This window comes from Salvelinus alpinus, chromosome 5, assembly GCF_045679555.1.
Source record: "Salvelinus alpinus chromosome 5, SLU_Salpinus.1, whole genome shotgun sequence".
In the NCBI taxonomy this organism is placed as follows: Eukaryota; Metazoa; Chordata; class Actinopteri; order Salmoniformes; family Salmonidae; genus Salvelinus; species Salvelinus alpinus.
In genome coordinates this window covers 60,900,433-60,923,369 of record NC_092090.1, presented here as the reverse complement: position 1 = coordinate 60,923,369, position 22,937 = coordinate 60,900,433, and the positions used below count along the sequence as shown (strand labels likewise).

Genomic DNA, 22,937 nt, shown 5'->3' with positions numbered 1-22,937 from the left:
AACCTGCTGGCCTTACGGGGTCAATGGGAACATTTGCCCGAGCTATTTAAGAGGGATATCACACCTGGCACAAATGATTGTCTCGTTCTATTTTTCCTGCTGAGGGGTGCCCTATACCTGCGCCCAGAGGGGAGTAATTCAAAGTCTAGGTACAGGGGGTGACTTGGGTCTAAAATGATTTTGTGAGCCTTACGGAGGGCCCTGACCTTAAAAATCTCATCCAGGCCTGTCTGTTTGACTCCAAGTACCTTGCTTGCTGTGGTAATAATCCTTCTCAGCATGTTTCTCTGACTGACAGTGGCATTGCCAAACCAACAAACAATACAAAAAGTTAAAATACTCTCAATAAAGGATTTGTAAAACAGAGTCAATATAGTACAGTCTATATTAAAAGAACCCAACTTTTTTAGAAAGTACAGTCTCTGTTGGCTCTTTTTGTAGATCTGGTCTGTACATTTACTCCACTGAAGCTTACTGTCCAAAAAGACACCCAGATATTTATATTCCTCTACAATTTCTATATTCTGGCCTCTGATAGATGTTGCAGAGGTAGGTGTTGTACGCTTCCTGAAGTCTATGCACATCTCTTTGGTCTTGTTAGTATTGAGGACCAAGTGTGATTCCTCACACCACTCTACAAAGTAATTTAGGATCGGGCCATGATGTTCCTCGTCATCATGCAACAGGCTGATCAAGGCAGTGTCATCAGCGAACTTAACGAGGTGTCTGTCAGTATGGGAACTAGTACAACTATTAGTGTACAAGATGTACAGAAGTGGGGACAAAACACATCCCTGAGGAGAGCCTGTATTGGTATTGCGTATATCCGACACATGGGGACCTATTTTGACTCGCTGTGAGCGTTGGCTCAGGAAGTCCAACAGCCACAAAACCAGCCCCCCATCTAAGGAAAAGTCCCGAATGAGTCTCTGTGCCAGAATGTAGGGCTGGATTGTGTTGAAGGCAGAAGAAAAGTCAACAAACAGAACCCTGACATGGGATTTGGTACCTTCTAGATGTCTATAGACCATGTTAAGGAGGGTAAGAATGGCATCATCAACTCCTCTGCTGGTCTGATAGGCAAACTGAAATGGGTCGAGGAGCTTCTGGGTGACACTGAGAATATGACTTTTCACAATTTTCTCAAGGCATTTCATAACTAAGGATGTCAAAGCGACAGGGCGATAGTCATTCAGCACAGAGGGATTCGATACTTTAGGAATTGGTATAATTATTGATTTTTTCCACAATACTGGAACGTGTTGCTGGTTGAGTGAGGATTGGAAAATGTCTGTAAAAACACCAGCCAGTTGTTCAGCACAGTGCTTTAACACATGCCCACTTATTTTGTCTGGGCCTGGGCTTTTGTATGTGTTACATCCCCTGAACAACTTTAGAACATCAGACTGTTGAACAACAACTCTCTCAAACATTTGTAATGATGCTTCCATTTGTTTTACCTCCGACACGAAGTTGTCTGATTCAAATCTTGAGAAGAAAACATTCAGTTCATTAGCCATGTTCTGGCCCTCATATCCCCTAAGGTCAGCACTGGTTTTTCCCCTGCCTATATGGGAGGCGCTAGCCATGGATTTAATCCCTTGCCAGGCCACCCTTGCGTTTCCTGAGGAGAGGGTCCTCTCCACCCTTTGCTTGTATGCCTCCTTGTCCACCAGTATCTGTCTTTTTATCTCACGTTGTACATCTCTTAAAGCCTGTCTATCACCCCCAGCATAAACTGCCTTCTTCCTATCAAGTAGTGATTTTAGATGTTTTGATACCCAAGGCTTGTTGTTAGGGAAGATTTTACAGGTCTTAGTAGGCACAACTGACTCAACAGAAGTTTACATAGTCTGAAATAACCTCTGTGAGTTCATCCAGATCAGAGCTGCTGTCCTGAAATACCTCCCACATTGTACAGTCAAAACACCCCTGGAGACAAGTGATACTGTTGTCATTCCAGATCTGGACAGTTTTAACTGTGGGTTTCTCCCTCTCCAGGAGGCGACAGTAAGTTGGCCTGAGGTAGACCACATTGTGGTCTGATGTCCCCAGAGGAGGACATTTACTACTTTACTATCTATTGTATATGGTCCAATACTTGGGGTAGTTTCAGTATGTAGAACAGCTTTTGCTCAATCTGCATTTTCTGTAAAAACTGTTCACCACTGGAACCAACTTCCCGAAAATTTTAAATATGTGGCTAGTCAGCAGGCTTGTAGCCACTAATGAACCTTTTTTGTTGTTGTTTGTTTTCTTGCAGTTTTTTTTACTGTTTTTACGACTCTTAATTCCAATAGCAATGTATCTGATCATTATTATGTGCAATGTCTTGACATCAGTCTGGAAATGCATCTCTTTGTCCTGACCTGTATTTGTTTTGTATTTTGTATTATATACACTACCAGTCAAACGTTTGGACACACAAGGAAACCAGGAAAACATTATTTATACGAACAGACAACATACAAACCTCAGACACACATTTTTTTGATATACAGTAACAGTCAAAAGTGTAGACACACCTACTCATTCAAGGGTTTTTCTTATTTAAAAAAAAACAATTTTCTACATTGTAGAATAATAGTGAAGACATCAAAACTATGAAATAACACATATGGAATCACGTAGTAACCAAAAAATGTTAAACAAATCAAAATATATTTGAGATTTGAAATTTTTCAAATAGCCACCCTTTGCCTTGATGACAGCTTTGCACACTTTTGACATTCTCTCAACCAGCTTCATGAGGTAGTCACCTGGAATACATTTCAATTAACATGTGTGCCCTGTAAAAAGTTAATTTGTGGAATGTCTTTCCTTCTTATTTGGTAAAAGACCAAGTCCATATTATGGCGAGAACAGCTCAAATAAGCAAAGAGAAATGACAGTCCATCATTACTTTAAGACATGAAGGTCAGTCAATCCGGAGAAAATGTCCAAAACGTTGAAAGTTTCTTCAAGTGCAGTTGCAAAAACCATCAACCGCTATGATGAAACTGGCTGTCATGAAGACCGCCACAGGAAAGGAAGACCCATTGTTACTTCCGCTGCAGAGGATAAATTCATTAGAGTTAACTACACCTCAGATTGCAGTCCAAATAAATGCTTTACAGAGTTCAAGTAACAGACACATCTTAATATCAACTGTTCAGTGGAAACTGTGTGAATCAGGCCTTCATGGTCGAATTGCTGCAAAGAAACCACTACTAAAGGACACCAATTGTCACGTTCCTGACCTGTTTTCCTTTGTCTTGTATTTATTTAGTTGGTCAGGGCGTGAGTTGGGTGGGTTTGTCTATGGTTGATTTTCTGTGTTGGGATTTTTGTGTTCGGCCTGGTATGATTCTCAATCAGAGGCAGCTGTCAATCGTTGTCCCTGATTGAGAATCATACTTAGGCAGACTGGGTTTCACGTGTGTTTTGTGGGTGTTTGTTTCCGTGTTTGTGTTTTCACCACACGGTACTGTATAGGTTTCTGCACTTCGTTTATTTGTTTTGTAATTCAGTGTTCAGTTTTTCGTTATAATAAATCATGATGAACACTAACCACTCTGCGTATTGGTCCGATCCGTCTCGCCTCTCCTCGTCCGAGGAGGAGGACGAATATGAAAGCCGTTACACCAATAAGAAAAAGACTTGCTTGGGTCAAGAAAAACGAGCAATGGACATTAGACCGGTGGAAATGTGTCCTTTGGTTTGATGAGTCCAAATTGAGATTTTTGGTTCCAACCACCATGTCTTTGTGAGACGCAGAGTAGGTGAATGGATGATCTCTGCCTGTGTGGTTCCCACCGTGAAGCATGGAGGAGGAGGTGTGATAGTGTGGGAGTGCTTTGCTAATGACAATGTCCGTGATTTATTTAGAATTCAAGGCACACTTAACCAGCATGGCTACAGCATTCTGCAGCGATACGCAATCCCATCTGGTTCACACTTAGTTGGACTATCATTTGTTTTTCAACAGGACAATGACCCCAAACACACCTCCAGTCTATGTAGGGGCTATTTGACCAAGAAAGTGATGGAGTGCTGCATCAGATGACCTGGCCTCCACAATCACCCGACCTCAACCCAATTGAGATGGTTTGGGATGAGTTGGACCGCGGAGTAAAGGAAAAGCAGCCAACAAGTGCTAAGCATATGTGGGAACTCCTTCAAGACTGTTGGAAAAGCATTCCAGGTGAACCTGATTGAGAATGCCAAGAGTGTGCAAAGCTGTCATCAAGGCAAAGGGTGGATACTTTGAAGAATATCAAATCTAAAATATATTTTGATTTGTTTAACACTTTCTTGGTTACTACATGATTCCATATGTGTTATTTCATAGTGTTGATGTCTTCACTACTATTATACAATGTAGAAAATAGTACAAATAAAGAAAAACCCTTGAATGAGTAGGTGTGTCTATACTTTGACTGTTACTGTATCTCAGCAACAATGTCTGATGTTTGTATGTTGTCTGTTCGTATAAATCATGTTTTCCTTGTTTATACTGTATGTTCACCTGCCCGGGGACTGCAGACTGAAATTAGCTGTTGGCTAAGTCTGGTACAATGCAACTTCTCTGAAGTGTACTGAGACGTATGTTTTGTTGTACATTGTCCCTGTTCAAATAAACGTAACAATAATACCAAACTATGTTGGCAGAACAAAGAGGCACTTAGGCTACTTTTACATCACTTCTATTACTCTTCAATTTTTACACTCTTTTGTGTAGCTCCCTTTTTTCTTTCCTACCTTCCTTGACGGGGATGGCAGGTTTCTTCTGGCGCAGGCCCAGCAGAATGAAGAAGAGGACCAGAGGGATGAAGATCTCAAAGGCCAACACCCACTGTAGGGAGGGAGGGAGGGAGGGAGGGAGGGAGGGAGGGAGGGAGGGAGGGAGGGAGGGAGGGAGGGAGGGGGGAGAGAGAGCGTTAAACCGCTGAACAGCTCAACCAGTCTAGGTACAGTAGTTGTGAACAGCACACAGGTGTGGCTACAAGGTTGAATTTAGTTAGCTACTACTTTCTTTCCACAATGAACCACTCCTTGTCGAGTCTCATTTACTTGGTGATATATCAGCGTAGTGAATGGATTGAGTTGACTTAACCCAGTGTCAGTTATTGATCCATTAAATCAGGGAGTTGGAGTGAAGGTTGTTCAGTTTGCTAAACAAGCACTATTGGCTCATGGACTGGGTGCCAAAACGGCCAGTGCTTCCAAAGTGGTCTGCTACAGATATTACTTATGAAGAAAGGGGGGGGTATAGAAGATGGAAGATGCAGCACTATAAGAAACACCACACACATACACACACTGACACAAATCACTGACACAAATCACACACACATACACACAAATCAGGTAATCTGTGTGAACTGCCTGGTGTATATTGGCAGGAAAAGGAACTAGCACTGACAATTTCACATGCGTCAACTGACACGAGTCATCTAGTAGTGGAGCCATAGCAGAAGAGCAAGACAGTTACAAAATAAATTTAAAAAAAACACATAAAACCAGCCCCTTGCCAGGCTATCATTGCAAATAAGAATTTGATTGACTTGCCAGTTGCCTCGTTAGATAAAAGGTTAAATAAAAAAACGGGGGTCCAATTGTTCCTCCTTACGTCTCTCTATGAGAGACGGTACCACTCTCTAAACATTCAATTATACTTGCCTTGAACGCAACAAAGTGATGATTCATAAATCACATCAAGAATGTTGAGGAACGGTAGGTAGGGTTTATGCATCCTGATCAGTATTCAAGAGCGAAAGAGAGAGAGACAAAGAGAAAGAGAGAGAGATGCAGAGAGGAGGAAGTATAGTGGAAAGAGGAAAGGAGAGAGGGGTGAGAGAGAGAGAAGAGAGAGAAAGAGACGGAGAGAGGAGGGAGTGTAGAGGAAAGAGATGTCATGACTTGCCCTGTTGGGTGAGGATTATAGGCGCCCCTCCCTCCTCTCTCCCCCCCCACCAGTTTCATGACCGGTCGTAAATATTGTGTAGAAACTTTAGGTTTGGCAGGATTGAGGGGAAAGAAACCTCTTTGTTACAGGGAGATTCCTCCCGCCAAAACGGTAACATCAAAAGATTGAATAATGAAACAACAGTTCTGTAGTTCAAGCGGTTGGAGTGGTCCGTGGGCACTTAAAGAACAATTAAGTCAGATCAGTTGTGTTTTGGGATCCCACGAAGGGCAGTATAACAACATAACTGTATCTCTGAATGTGTATATTTCCCAGTGAATGTGTATATTTCCCAGATTCACATCCAAATGTTGGGGAACTGATATGATTAAATATGAAACTATTTGTGAGAAGATGTAATGTGGTGTGAGCCTTCTAAATGAGAGAAGTGCTTTTCATATGAAGTCTTAACCAAGTCAGTGGCCACACCCACGTGAGCACACACATTACGTCGGCATCATGGAACGCCCCTTTTCCCAGAGTGCATAAAACCCACTTCTGACAAAATGAACATTAGATTTGGATAGTGTGAACCGGAAGTCACGAATGGTTAAGAAATCTACAAAACTAAAGACCAGAGAACGTGAGGACGTGCGTCCCCACGCTGAAATGGTTACCACTCTATAGACCAACGAGACCGACAGCGTTAGCTGAAAGGTACTGAATGGCTAGAAACTCTGAAACTTTCAACAGAGAAGAAGAACATCTCTACAAGACTACACATTCACAGTATGCAGCTGTATATGTAAAATAGTCTAGGAAACTCGACCGAAGAAGAGAGAGAAGAACAATTTCCTCCCACCACTATAGATACCTCTGAAGTATCTATTCTAACGAACCAAGCCCGAGAACCATGGGGTGGTACCTCTAAAGAACATTTCCCTATACAACAACCATTGGTACATCTGGAAAATCAGTTCTAACAGACACAACCAGAGACTTTCTGTCGAATTACTCCTCAGACGGACCGGCGATTTCAACAGAGACAACAAAGACATACAATCGGAAATATATACATTGCAAATCTTTTCGAATGAGCGGCCGATCATGTGCAAAGTATAGCATTTCCATGAGCATAATTTTCAGCTGTGGGTAGATGAAGTCCTTTGTCTTCTCTCCCACTCTTTCTTACATGCCACTCCCTTTTCATTTGGTCTAACAAGCCGTCATATCGGTTTATTCCGATATTCTGATCTGTCCTGGTTATTAGACTTTTCATTGCATTGTGTTAGTAACCAATAACTATACTGTTTGTGTGTTCATGTAATTCTGTGTGATTATTTAGTTAGATAGTGAATAAATAATTAAGCCAATTTGTATATCGCTGATTCATCATTTATGCTAGGGTTTGTGCAGAAGGATTTTGCGACATTCAGAATGAGATTGATAGAAGGTAAATAACAATTAATTAATGACTGATTAATGACTGAAATGTAAGAGATATTTATATCTTTAAGAGTTATTTCGGCAAACGGTAAATCGTTAAATAAACCTTTTCCGTGGTGCCCCAAAATTGCTGATGATGAATTGTTACATGAGTAATTGAATCATCGCAATAATTAAACATAGTTAATCGATTTGATAAAACAATCGTCATCACATTAATGATAGCCAAGTCATGACAGAGAGTAAAGGAGAGAGGGGAGAGAGAGAGAAGAGAGAGAAAGAGACGGAGAGAGTGTAGAGGAAAGAGGAAAGGAGAGAGAGAGTAAAGGAGAGAGAGAGAGCGAGAGAGAGAGAGAGAGAAGAGGAATAATGTGTGTGACAAAAAGAGCAGTGTGCTGATTTTCTCTTCTCTCCCGAGTGTTCAAATAGCTGCTGGTCTCTATGCGCTGCGGAAGTCTGTGTTCTCCTAGAGAAGAGAAATCATTTGAGATGCAGACTCTGACCCTAACTCCATCCTCTGCTACAGTCTTCTCTGCTGGGACTCCCATGGCCCATATAGGCCAAGCAAGCCTCACTTTATGGGAGTGGCAAACATTGGTCACCTGAGGGGACATGGTGTGCGTTCCGAATGCTTCTCTATAAGCCCTGGTCAAAAGTAGTGCAGTACATAGGGAATAGAGTGCCATTTGGAACACAGCCCAGTTATCCTCATCTATGCTGGTTACCTGATCTAACCCTCTTTCCATCTAGATCTGCCCTGGTTTAACCCTGTCCTGATTTCCCATTCTACAGCTGAAGTTCCCTGCATTGGGTACAATGACTGATAATGCATATAATAAGCTTAACATTAACATAAAAATGTTGTATGGACATGAAGTAGGGCTTTGTTGGACAAAATAATGTTTATATTTACATTTACATTTAAGTCATTTAGCAGACGCTCTTATCCAGAGCGACTTACAAATTGGTGCATTCACCTTATGATATCCAGTGGAACAACCACTTTACAATAGTGCATCTAACTCTTTTAAGGGGGGGGGGGGGTTAGAAGGATTACTTTATCCTATCCTAGGTATTCCTTAAAGAGGTGGGGTTTCAGGTGTCTCCGGAAGGTGGTGATTGACTCCGCTGACCTGGCGTCGTGAGGGAGTTTGTTCCACCATTGGGGTGCCAGAGCAGCGAACAGTTTTGACTGGGCTGAGCGGGAACTGTACTTCCTCAGAGGTAGGGAGGCGAGCAGGCCAGAGGTGGATGAACGCAGTGCCCTTGTTTGGGTATAGGGCCTGATCAGAGCCTGAAGGTACGGAGGTGCCGTTCCCCTCACAGCTCCGTAGGCAAGCAATATTATCATGCAAAACATGTCACTTAATGGGTAGTATGGAGATGAGAGTGTACCTACAGACAGATTGGGGGTGGGATTGTAGTGATGTGGGTTTAAGGGTCAGAGATGGTGTGTGGGAGACAGATGACGTTATTGACACAATGGGAGTGTCAGAGACCCAGTCAGAGTACACAGACTACCTCATTCTACGATTCTACGGCATGGTGTCATGGTACCCAGCACCAGGGAAACAGTCATCTCTCGCTCTCTCTCTCTCTCTCTCTCTCCAACACCCACACATGCATACATGCAGGCCACCTGTCCAATCACAGGCTGGATGCTGAGTGCTGAGTCACCGGAAAGAGGGAGGATGGATAGGTGATTGAGTGACAATGCAGGTGTTTGTGTGTGCCTGTGCGTGTGTGAGTGATGTACTCTCTTCACCCTGCTCTGTCCCAATCGTCTCTTGTTCACATGAGAGACAGGGGGGTCAGACATTCTGTCTCTGTGTCTGTCTGTGAAGGTCATGACGGACAAACAGCTCTTTGACATGCTTCTCTCACAATGCCCTGACACACTCAACAAAGCTTCCATTATAAGATCCTAGGTAGTAAACACAACTCCTCTCTCTCTGTGTATACACACATGCATGAACAAACACATTCAGTACACACACACACAGGCACAAGCACACACACACACACTCAAACACACGCACGCACGCATGCACAAACACACACAGGCAAGCGCACAGACACACACACAAACACAAACACACTGCAGGAAATCACTGTCCAGAGGGAGCGCTTGTTTCTTGCTAGAATTCCTCAAGCTTATTGATTTCCGAGCCCTGAAAGGACAAAAACAAACCTTTAATTCGAATATTAAATAGCTTCCCTTCCGAATCAGTGCGTTTCAAAGTGCCCGTTTGAGTCTTTTCCTCCCCCAAATTTGCATGTCGAAGGTATATCTTCCATTATTTATAGGTGTGCCAATGCGTCTATCTGCCTCTGCTGTCCTCAATACTGAGTGCAAAGATAGTTTAGAGAGGTACAGGTTTAATGTAACACAGACACCCACCCGCACGCACGCACGCACGCACGCACGCACGCACGCACGCACGCACGCACGCACGCACGCACGCACGCACGCACGCACGCACACACACACACACACACACACACACACACACACACACACACACACACACACACACACACACACACACTATAAAGAGATTCTGGGACTACAGGCTTCACAGGTAATCTGATGTCACTTAACAAACAACATCACTCACCTCTGTAGTAGATATACTTTAGCACCAAAAAAAAAATCGAACAAACACTCACAAACTAACCACCATCTAGGCACCCGAACACCACTCAGATATGGCCCTGACATGGTCTGCAGTCCACAGGAGGCTGCTGAGGGGAGGACGGCTCATAACAATGGAATGGCCATTCCACTGATTCCTCTCCAGCCATTACCACGAGCGTGTCCTACCCAATTAAGGTGCCAACAACCTCCTGTGCTGCAGTTCCACACAAGATAAAAAAACAAAACCCTACTTATTCCACTGAGAAATCATGCAGCATAAAAATGGTCAGTGTTAAGTACAGTGCCTTTGGAAAGTATTCAGACCCCTTGACTTTTTCCACATTTTCTTACGTTACAGCCTTATTCTAAAATTGATTAAATAAATAAATAAAAATCCTCAGAAATCTACACACATTCCCCCATAATGACAAAGTGAAAATAGGTTTTATTTACATAAGTATTCTGACCCTTTGCTATGAGACTCGAAATCGAGCTCAGGTGCATCCTGTTTCTATTGATCATCCTTCAGGTGTTTCTACAAATTTATTGGAGTCCACATATGGTAAATTCAATTGACTGGACATGATTTTAAAAGGTACACACCTGTCTATATAAGGTCCAACAATTGACAGTGCATGTCAGAGCAAAAACCAAGCCACGAGGTCAAAGGAATTGTCCGTAGAGCTCCTAGACAGGATTATGCACAGATCTGGGAAAGGGTACCAAAAAATGTCTGCAGCATTGAAGGTCCCCAAGAACACAGTGGCTTCTATCATTTTTAAATGGAAGAAGTTTGGAACCCCCAAGACTCTTCTTAGAGCTGGCTGCCCAGCCAAACTGAGCAATAGGAAGGGCCTTTGTCTGGGCGGTGACCAAGAACCCGATGGTCACTCTGTGGCGATGGGAGAACCTTCTTGAAGGACAACCATCTCTGCAGCACTCCACCAATCAGGCCTTTATGCCAGACGGAAGCCACTCCTCAGTAAAAGGCACATGATAGCCTGCTTGGAGTTTGACCAAAGGCCCCTAAAGACTATCAGAACATGATAAACAAGATTATCTGGTCTGATGAAACCAAGATTCAACTCTTTGGCCTGAATGCCAAGTGTCACGTCTGGAGGAAACCTGGCACCATCCCTACGGTGAAGCATGGTGGTGGCAGCATCATGCTGTGGGGGTGTTTTTCAGCAGCAGGTACTGTGAGACTAGTCAGGATCGAGGCAAAGATGAACAGAGCAAAGTACAGAGAGATCCTTGATGAAAACCTGCTCCAGAGCACTCAGGACCTCAGACTAGGGCGAAGGTTCACCTTCCAACAGGACAATGACCCTAAGCACACAGTCAAGACAATGCAGGAGTTGCTTCGGGACAAGTCTCTGAATGTCCTTGATTGGCCCAACCAGAGCCCGGACTTGAACCCGATCAAACATCTCTGGAGACACCTGAAAATAGCTGTGCAGCGACGCTCCCCATCCAACCTGACAGAACTTGAGAGGATCTGCAGAGAAGAATGGGAGAAACTTCCCAAATACAGGTGTGCCAAGCTTGTAGCGTCACACCCAAGAAGACTCGAGGCTGTAATTGCTGCTAAAGGTGCTTCAACAAAGTACTGAGTAAAGGGTCTGAATACTTATGTAAATGTCATATTTCTGTTTTTGCTTTGTCATTATGTGGTATTGTGTGTAGATTGATGAGGGGGGGGGAAACAATTTGATCAATTTTAGAATAACACTGTAACCTAACAAAATGTGGAAAAAGTCAAGGGGTCTGAATACTTTCCGAAGGCACTGTATATTGTAGTGTCAAGGATCTCAACAATTATAAAGCTATACCACAAATTATTAAATAGCATTCCCCTTGCCTATATATTTATAGTATTCCCAAAGGTATCACTTCCTCAAATAAAGTGAGAATTCTCACTTTAAATGGGATTATTTTGATAATAACAACAAAAAGCAGTGAAACTTTAGTGTGTTTCTTTCCCACCTAGGGAGAGTCTAATAAATGGAAAGAGTGAAATAGGGACCAACAGAGAGAGGGAGAACTGGAAGGGGAGAGGTGAGAGATAGAGAACTGGGAGGGAAATTGGATTTTAAAGTCCTAGGGAATTGCATTCCTGCCATGCCATGCAAACTTTTCCCACTGATTCATTATACAGGCTGCATGGTGCCCAATTCCTTATGCAGTGCACTGCTTTTGACCAGGGCCCATAAGACTCTGGTCAAAAGTTGGGCACTATAGGGTGCCATTTGTGACGAGCCCACAATGTAGCCAATGTCTGAGGTTTAAGGATGTGTGGGTGGGTGGGTGGGGGAGATGGAAAAATTAAATGCCTGAATATTGCAGAGCAGCTTATTGCAAGGGTTCAATCAGTCACTCAACAGGCAACTGGAGTGCACAATAGAGCCGGAATGGAACCATGGTCAATTGCACTGGATTGATTCTCCATACTACGTCATAATAAGAGGCTAGCTTGAGCCGCAGACAGACCCTTATTTCCCCAGGAAAGGGCCCACTCCTCTCTCTCTCTCTACCTGATTGCTTAGAGGAATAGCCTTAGTCTATGAATAGTGTCTGCCTCTGACCTGCAGAATCAATCCAACATAGAGATGTTTGCATTTGAACTGGAATTAATTTGTACAGGTCACCATGGCCGCGTTCCAGGCTAACTAGATTGTAGACACCTGGATACTGTAGGTGTTTATGTGCCCTTGAGCAAGGCATTTAACCCTAATTTGCTCCACGTGCGCCATACTACTATGGCTGACAACACAATTCACGACACCTATCCGAAAACCAAATTAGTTTCTTCCTTCAGGCTTCTTTTTCTTCTTTGGACTTTATATGACAGTTGGCAACCAATTTTACGGTGCATTACTACAACTGACTGGAGTGTGGACCTCAGTTAATCTTTCAATCACCCACGTGGGTATATGCTCCTAAAAACCACTGAGGAGACGGGAGAGGCCGGACTTGCAGCTCGTTGAGAATCACAAATAGAACCAATTTCTATTTTAGCGCCTGGCCATGCAATGATGTGCAATGATTGAATAACCTGTATGTGTACATTTATTTTGCAACGCTCGAGCGGTGTGGTCAGCACGTAAGAAGTATACAAAGTTACAGTAGCTAGGTTTCCATCGAATTGGCAAAATATTTTTTTGGGGGGCCAGCAGGACGCATGGCTCTCGACCTTTGCCTCTCCCGATTCCGTAGGGGAGTTGCAGCGATGGGACAAGACCGTAACTACCAATTGGACATCACATAATTATTTATATTTTTAACAACTATGTGTGTATTTTTCCACCCGATCAAATTGACTTGTTGTGGATAAAAGGCTGTGTGTGATGACGTAGTTAAATGGGGTTCCATCGCATATTCAACTCTACTGATGGCTTTGTAAAAAAACAATGTTGCATTATATAGCAAACGTGCCCACTCTGGTCTTGGCAGGCTCAGTGCGCTCCAGCTAAGAGCTCGAAGATACAGTGTGGGTAAACTTGCCTACACAATGAGATTATTATGGACAAAAGAGCGGGATTATTTTTATTTGACTTCACAGCTTGGTGAAAGTGCATGGTGATTGATGCTCCTTCCCAATAAATATAGAGGGTCTTATTCTTGTGACATGATGACTGATGATGTAGCCTAATAAACTGCATTCTTTCCATGGGCGTAGTGGGAGGACCACACAACATATCATCCATCGTGTGACTCCAAGGTTACGTCGATATGATGGTTATTATATCAATATTTGCGAATAAAGGAGTTCCCACCGCTATTTCTCGCATAATTCATTTTACAGACACAAAAAGATCCCACCTTGTCTAGCATATTCTGTTTTGCTGACATTTGGAATCTTTACCGACAAATTTACTCTTTCCATCAGCCCTATTGTGACATTTTTTATCGTCTTTAAGCGCATCAAAAGGTTGGATGGAAACCTGGTTACTAAGGAGGAAGAAACAGGAGTATTTTTTGCTCAACTCCGCACATCTCTGAGTTGTTAATTACCAAGCAAACTGTGAGCATCACAAACAAACTTTGATCTTTCTGCTTGTGGAGGCGTCGCTTTTAATCAATACCAGTCAACTCAGGACCGCATGGGCCTTTATGCATGAAATACATCCAAATTAGCAGCTTCATCACAGCAATTAGTGGAGATTCTGTCTCTGGAGCCTTTCGTTGTTTTACACTGCAACTAAGAACAACTGAACACACTCTCATCCTCTCTATTCTGCTGTCTTCTACTTTCACTCTCTCGGTCTTCCTCTGCTTCGCTGTCTGTCTCGCTCTGCCTCTCTTTCTTCTTCCTCTCTCTCTCTCTCTCTTTCTAGCTTTCTCTCTCTCTTACCTTCTCTCTCTACATATCTCTCTGTTTCACTCTTTTTTTCCCAGCCTAGTTACTTGGGCCCCAGTCTTCAAAATTGGAGATTCTACTCAATAGAAAGACAAGTCACAAAAATACACAGAACATCTGGTCTCATTTCACCCCTCATTTCATCTGCTTTTCCACCTAGGTAATTGTGTTTCTTTTTAGCTGGCATCTTTCCTTGTAGCCTATCTCTCCTCTGTTCTCTCCTCTGTTCTCTTCTCTGTTCTCTCCTCTGTTCTCTCCCGTTCTCTCCACTGTTCTCTCCTCTGTTCTCTCCCCGGTTCTTTCCTCTGTTCTCTTCTCTGTTCTCTCCTCTGCTATCTCCTCTGTTCTCTCCCCTGCCCTCTCCCCTGTTCTCTCCTCTGTTCTCTCCTCTGTTCTCTCCCCTGTTCTCTCCCCTGTTTTCTCCTCTGTTCTCTTCTCTGTTCTCTCCTCTGTTCTCTCCCGTTCTCTCCACTGTTCTCTCCACTGTTCTCTCCACTGTTCTCTCCCCGGTTCTTTCCTCTGTTCTCTTCTCTGTTATCTCCCTTGTTCTCTCTGCTATCTCCTCTGTTCTCTCCCCTGTTCTCTCCCCTGTTCTCTCTACTGTTCTCTCCCTGGTTCTTTCCTCTGTTCTCTCCCTTGTTCTCTCCTCTGCTATCTCCTCTGTTCTCTCTCCTGTTCTCTCCCCTGTTCTCTCCTCTGCTATCTCCTCTGTTCTCTCCCCTGCCCTCTCCCCTGTTCTCTCCACTGTTCTCTCCACTGTTCTCTCCCCGGTTCTTTCCTCTGTTCTCTTCTCTGTTCTCTCCCTTGTTCTCTCCTCTGCTATCTCCTCTGTTCTCTCTCCTGTTCTCTCCCCGGTTCTTTCCTCAGTTCTCTTCTCTGTTCTCTCCCTTGTTCTCTCCTCTGCTATCTCCTCTGTTCTCTCTCCTGTTCTCTCCCCTGTTCTCTCCTCTGTTCTCTCCCCTGTTATCTCACATAAAGGAGCTCGTTTCTGCTGCTGCTCTAACTCTCGTCTAATATAATGCAGCTGATCAATTATTAACGAACAGCTCGGCACTCATTTGCAGGTAAATTATTAAGAGGGCTGATCATGAGAAAGCTCCGTTGATGGACCCAATGTGGAGCACTCTATAGGACAGTAATGTGTGAGAGAAATGCCATGTGTGTGTGTGTGTGGGTGTGTATGTACCTGGGGGTAGAGATGTGTGTGTGGGTGTGTATGTACCTGGGGGTAGAGATGTGTGTGTGGGTGGGTGTGTTTGTACATGGGAGTTGAGATGTGTGTGTGCGTGTCTCGTAGCTGAATCAGAACTAGTTAGGTAACATAGATAAATAAGATGTTTTATTTACTTTCATAATATGCTTATGTGAGATACTTGTCATTAGAATGTCTCTTTTTGGACTATACTGTCGGCAGTTGCATTTTTCCTTTCTTCTCTAGGGAAAAGTCACTTGGGGCCCAGAGAGGGGAGAGGTCAGGCTTGTCTTTTACATGTCTGGTAATATGCAGAATATCAGAAAGGAAGAGGTCAGAATGGAACATTATCTTCATATGTGAATGTATCTGTTAAACCATGTGAAGGGATGATTAAGGGGGAACCAATTATCTCTTGGCTCCACAATGTCTGTGCACAAGTCACTCCCCTCAGTGAGCTTGTCCAGGTAGTGGGGAGAAGAGGGGGTGTATTTGAGATGGGAGTATCTAGAATTGACAATTGATATATCCTGTTAGGGCTGCAAGCCCGATATCGGTACACCTCTGACAACATCCAGCTCAAGTGCAGGGCGCGAAATTCAAAATCTATTTTTTTTTAATATTTAACTTTCACACATTAACAAGTCCAATACAGCATTTGAAAGATAAACATCTTGTCAATCCAGCCAACATGTCCGATTTTTTAAATGTTTTACAGAGAAAACACCACATATATTTATGTTAGCTCACCACCAAATAAAAAAGAGACAGACATTTTTTACAGCACAAGTAGGATCCAAGTAGCATGCACAAGCCAACCTAACTAACCTAGAACCAACCTAAATAACCTAGAAAAAACTACCTCAGATGACAGTCCTATAACATGTTACACAATAAATCTATGTTTTGTTCAAAAAAATTGCATATTTTAGCTATAAATCAGTTTTACATTACTGCTACCATCATAGCTACAGTCAGAAATCGCACGGGAGTAGCCAGAGAAAATACAGACACCAACGTCAACTACTAATTACACATCAGAAAACATTTCAGAAAAATATATGGTGGATAGCTAATGAAAGAGAAAGATCTTCTGAATACAGACAATATTTCCGATTTCTGAAGTGTTTTACAGCGAAAACACAATATATCGTTATATTAGCTTACTACAATAGCTAACACACAGCAGCATTGATTCTAGTCAAACGCTAGCGATAGCACAGTTCGACAGATATATGAAAAAGCATCCCAAATTGGGTTCTTATCTTTGTTGATTTTCCATCAGAATGTTCTCCAAAGGGTCCTTTGTTCAGAACCGTCTTCATTTGGACCCAGAACGAACGATGTCCCTCTTGAATTAGCAGGCACACTGGCCATGCCGTGCTAACCTCTCCGTCTTGACAAAATTCTTGCGTCGCATCACGTCTAAAGTCCAGAATAAATTTCAATAATATAATTAAAGTATATTGAAAAAACATACTTTAGGATGATATTGTGACATGTATCAAATAAAATCGAAGCCGGAGGTCATATTCACCTATAACGAGGGTTTTCCAGGAGCGCAGTCCAGTTCCTACTTCGCGCCCAGAAAAAAAAATAAAGTGCGCACTTCTCACTCCAAGATGTTGTTTTCAGTCCCTGACAGAGATAATCAAGTCATTTCTTCTCTCACTTCCGCATGACACCCAGGGGAAGGCGTGTGACGTGTTTCTACAGTCCTAAGTGCCAAGGCCTTTTATAGAGAGTATCTTGAAGAGAGACATAGCTTCTTGGAAATTTCACTTCCGGATAGAAAATGGGCTGTAAAAAGAGTTATGTTTCACTTAGAGAAATAATTAAACCTGTTTTAGAAACTAGACAGTGTTTTCTATCCAATAGTAATAATAATATGCATATTGTATGAGTACGAGGCCGTTTGAAATGGCCACCTCTTTCCAGGTTACTCACTGCTGATACTCACTGCTGATATTTGAGCCATAACAGGATATGTCATTGGATGAGGTAATGTTTTGGTACTATGAAGTACCAAGAACGAGATTAGAACCTCGTCTTAGAGACCAAACTGAACAATCATTTATAGCTTATGCTATCTGCTATGGGATACTCCTCTCTCAAGTAAAAGGCCCTTTGTGAATTTCCTGAGATCTGTGGTTCGTCATGTGAGTTGAGAGGGGTGTATCTTGGCTATAAAAGATACTAGAATTATTTTGTAAGGACTCTCAGAATTCATTTATAGACACTGAATTGATCTGAGAGTTAAAGGGCTATGGTGAAGCTCATATAATTAAAGATGAAGTTTAAAATATAACTCTGACTTGTGTGTGGTTTGTAAACTCTCCTCATTTAGTAATACAGGAAATTACCACGACACGTGTTCACATCAAACAAGATAATACTGCTGGATTATGTGAAAACACATCACTTTGACTGCTTTCGCAGCACACACACAGTTCAGTCCACCCCTGTAGTGCTTTGTAGCGTCAGTCATGATATGGCTGGAAGGCAGGCAGCATCCCTGTCCATTTACCCAGTGTGTCACAACGTTAGAGCACACATGGTCCTAGCCACCTGTCATGGCGTGGCCCTCTTTGGGTATGGCGAGTACCCTCCCCCTCCCTCTCTCTCTCTCTCCTACACCCAGGTTCTGTTATCTCAGGTCATAAATTCCTAGAGGAGACTCTCTCTCCCCTGGCTAGGCAGTATAGAGAGAGAGAGTTTCACAGTAGATAAAAAAGAAACTTCTTCTACATCACAGAACTTGAGAACTGAACAATATCCATGTTTTGGAGAATGTGTAAACGGTCGGTGGAGAAACCAGCTACGACCGGTCCGTTTTGTTTCATGTTGTGACCTCGTGGAAAGACAGCCACATTACCATAACTCTGTTTATACAGGAGCCTCCATTATGAGGTTTGCATCTAATTATTGTACAAAATGAATGAGTAAAGATGAAACTATTTGTGAAATTATGTAAGGTGATGTTGAACCGTTAATGTGAGAGAATTGTATTTCTGTTCAAAGTTTAACGAAGTCATTGGCCCGCCCCATGAGCACAGACATTGATCTGGCGTCATGGGACAGCCCTTTAGTACTGTTACGAATAAAACCCCGACCTGAAGAATTTCCCTTCAGACCATGCCTACCTCGGTCAGCTGAGGGACCGAAGGTTGAGTAGAGACCACAAGAGTCTCAGTATAAGCTAAGGTTGTAATGGTTGTTGAAACTCTGAGACAATCGATTCCAACAGAATAAGAGCAACTCTTCGATACTAATTACTAGTCTGCAGCTAGGAATTATGTACCATTGAATGCGAAGACCAACAACCGCCGAAACATCTATTCTATAAAAACATTTCTGGGTGGTGCTCTGAAGTATCCATTCTAACCACGAGATACTTCATGGGAACCGAGAGAGACGGGCGGATGAACTTTCCAACTGAAAGACGGACGATTCCAACAGAGATCACGACAACACACTGAGCGTAAATATATATTGATTGCAATTATTCCCGAATGAGTGAGCGTTCATGTGCAAAGGATTAGCATTTCAATCAATACAATTATCAACTGTGTAGTGACTTATAATTCCCGCCCTTCTCAGTCCACCCCCACTTCCCTTTGTCCACCAAGCCGCCATATCGGCTTAGCCCACTAGGGAACATCCCCTATAATTTCCTTGTAACCATATCTACTGTTTGTTTGTTTATGCACTTCTATGATTATTTAGTTAGTTAGTAAATAAATTATTAAGACAATTGATGTATGGATGATTCATAGTGAAGTCTGGGTTCGTGCAGATAACCAACAACTTACAACGTTTGGAATGAGACTAATGTGAGGTAAAGAATAATTAATTAATTAGAAGACTAATTGATCAGATATTAAAATATCTGAAAAGTAATATTAGGAAAATTATAACTTTGTAATCTGAAGATTTTCCTTGGTGCTCCGACTTCCTAGTTAACCTCTTTGGGCTTGGGGGCAGTATTTTGACGTCCGGATGAAAAGTGTGCCCAAAGTAAACTGCCTGTTACTCAGGCACAGATGCTAGGATATGCATATAATTGGTAGATTTGGATAGGAAACACTCAAAAGTTTCTAAAACTGTTAAAATAATGTATGTGAGTATAACAGAACTGATATGGCAGGCGAAACCCTGAGGACAAACCATCCCCCCCAAAGAAATTCAGCCTACTACACTGTTTCCAATGGCTGTCATTTTTATTATGAGGCGAAATCCTCCCAGATTGCAGTTCCTAGGGCTTCCACTAAATGTCAACAGTCTTTAGAAAGAGTTTCAGACTTGTTTTTGGAAAAATGAGCTAGAATTTGTAGTTTTTCTAGTTGGCTCCCATTTTGGCTGTAGTGTTTTCATGCGCGTGGATGAGAGCGCGTTATTTGTTGTTTATCTCAGGTAAAGACAATAACAATTCTCCATTTAAAATTGTATCGTTTATTTATGTATTAGGGTACCTGAGGTTTGATTATAAACGTTGTTTGACTTGTTTGGATAAGTTTATTGGTAACGTTTGGAATTCATTTTGTATCCATTTTGAAGGAGGGAAACTGGTGGATTATTGAATGAAGCGCGCCAGCTAAACTGAGTTTTTATGGATATAAAGAAGGACTTTATCGAACAAAAGGACCCTTTGTGATGTTCCTGGGACCTTTTGAAGTGCCAACAGAGGAAGATCTTCAAAGGTAAGGCATTTATTATATCGCTATTTCTGACTGCGCACCTGCCTGGTTGAAATGTTTTTCATGGTTTTGTATGCGGGGCGCTGTCCTCAGATAATCGCATGGTGTGCTTTCGCCGTAAAGCCTTTTTAAAATCAGACACAGCGGCTGGATTAACAAGAAGTTAAGCTTTATTTTGATGTATAACACTTGTATTTTTATGAACGTTAAATATTTCTATTTCTGCCATTTGAATTTCGCTCTCTGCAATTTCACCGGATGTTGTCGAGGTGGGTCGCTAGCAGAACGCCTGCGCCAGAAAGGTTCATTACATTTACATGATTAGTTTAATCACGTTATAATAATTACAGATAATTGATTTGATAAAATAACACTCTTCAATTTAATGACGCCAAAGACACGACACACCCTACCCTTCCTCCACCACTGTCTCTCTAGCATAATACCAGCCCTACCCTCTGCCACTGTCTCTAACTATCATAATATCAGCCCTCTGCCACTGTCTCTCTATCATAATACCACAGCATTTACATTCACTGGCGTCCTCTATCTTACACCCAATTTTAAAGTCCATAGAGTTTCATAAACAGCAACATCTCCTCAGGCAAATGAGAGAGAGAGCCGGCCTTATGTAAACACGAAGATCACAAATAAAAAGAACATTCCGTCCTCCTGAAGGTGTTGGAGATTATCGTTTGCTGTTTGCTGCAGTATGCAAATGTGAGGAGTGTCAGTGTGTGTGTGTGTTTGTGTGTGTTTTTGGCTGATGACAGGGAAGGTGAAAGTGGAAGGTTATGTACAGGTCAGCAGTCACACACACACAGACATACACATCGCATTCTCTTGGGTCTCACGCCGGTGACATCAGCAACCTCCCTGTGTCACCATGAGAGAGAAAGCTCTACCCAGCCCCAAAGACCGTTTTTATACAATGACATAATCTTTGAGGCTCCAGATATTACATAACGACATCGTCATGCAAAAATCCCTTCATATAAATTTGACTTATTGCAAATGCCAAACTTTTATCACCATGCTACAGTACAAATTGTTTGGACACATTACAACACATCTCCATTGGGGTTGTTTTCTCAGGAGCTGTAGCAGTGTAGTCATACAGTGTTGCGGCCGGCCGGCGCTCTGTTCTGTTCCAAGGTGTTAGATAAACAGACTACAGTCTGGCAACACTGTCACACAGCTACATGGGCTGGCCAACCTGAACCACACTGGTGCATTGGCCACGTCCCAAATGGCACCATATCCCCTATATAGTGCACAACTTTGGAAGTGCACTAGGGAATAGCGTGCCATTAGCCAGGGAATGGTGGAAGTCAGCCGCCTGCAGTGGACAGCATCCCTACTGCTGTTACAGTTGTAATTTTCAGTGAGCATTAAACATATTTCTAAAGGACTTGGGATTAGTGACTGGAAGCGATAATGAATTTAGAGTAGAATTGTGGAGGTAGTTTGAGGTGAAAAAGAAAGACAGAAAAAGTAACTAGTCTAGTAACTAGAAAACTAGTAACTAGAAAAAGGGGACAGATGAGAGTGAAAGAGAGGCACTCAGAGAAGAGGTGTAGAATGGGGTTAACAAGTGTCCTCTATCACTAATTAATGCTAAAGGGTCAGGCGGTCTCTAAGCCTGGGATGACAGGTGTGAGCCAGGACAACAATGAGCAGGTTACGTTCCAAACAACACCCTATAATAGTGCACTACTTTTGTCCAGTGCACATCTGGCTTTGGTCAAAAGTAGTGCACTACATAGAGAATAGAGTGCCATTTGGAACATACATCTATTCGTTCCACAAATCACCTATGAATATGTCATATCCTTTGGAGAGGACTGATAACAGGACGTGTGGGCACTGAACGTCTGTTAGGCACATCCTGCTATGAATTACACATAGTTTGAAATGGTGTCTCTCTGCAAGGAGTCACCATTGGAAGACACGAGGAGTTACTGCAATGTCTTATGGAGGGACTCCATACCCTGGCAGAATGCCATGACCAGGCATTCGATACATTGCTGGAGCATATCCACGGATTCCCCACTGGGTAGCGGGTCACACCCGTAATCTCCCAGCCTACCCCAGTGTCCCGAGAACCCCGCTTACCTCCTCCGGAGCGCTACGCTGGAGATTCCGGAACCTGCTGGGTTTTTCTCTCGCAGTGCTCCCTCATTTTCGAGCTGCAGCCTTCTTCGTTCCCCTCGGACCTCTGGAGGATGGCGTATATCATAGCACTGATGTCCGGGAGGGCACTCGCCTCCCGGACCACAGTGGTGTGGGAGCAACAGTCCGCCGTCTGGCTCAGTCTGGAGGAGTTTGTGGAGGAAGTTCGGAAGGTGTTTGATTCTCCGTTGTCCGGGAGAGAGGCTGCTTAAGCTGCTCCCGTAGTGTGGCAGACCACCCAGTGGATTTTCGCACGTTGGGGGCTGAGAGTGCCTGGATCCCGGAAGCATTGTTTGACATGTTCCTTCACGGATTATCGGAGGTGATCAAAGGTGAGCTCGCAGCCCAGGAGCTGCCCAAGGACCTTGACTCCCTCATGGCCTTGACCATCTGGATCGATGGGCTACTTCAAGGTCAGAACTGCCAAGTGTCTTCAATTCCCACAATTCCCACTTCACATATTCAACCTCTCTGTCACGGAATCCCCCGGTACTGCTGCTCATTCCGTTCACCAGCTCCGGAGGTCTATGTCACCGGCATTCTAG

General features: G+C 43.0%; 1 protein-coding gene across 2 annotated transcripts in view; it reads right to left on the bottom strand.

The window, feature by feature from the left end:
* abca2 (ATP-binding cassette, sub-family A (ABC1), member 2) overlaps positions 1-22,937 on the bottom strand; it is an 87,429-nt gene that overhangs the window by 45,480 nt on the left and 19,012 nt on the right. For both annotated transcript variants that reach the window (XM_071402535.1, XM_071402536.1), the window contains exon 2: positions 4,741-4,834. In XM_071402535.1, coding sequence (XP_071258636.1) covers positions 4,741-4,834 — 94 coding nt within the window. The remainder of the gene's footprint in view (positions 1-4,740; positions 4,835-22,937) is intronic.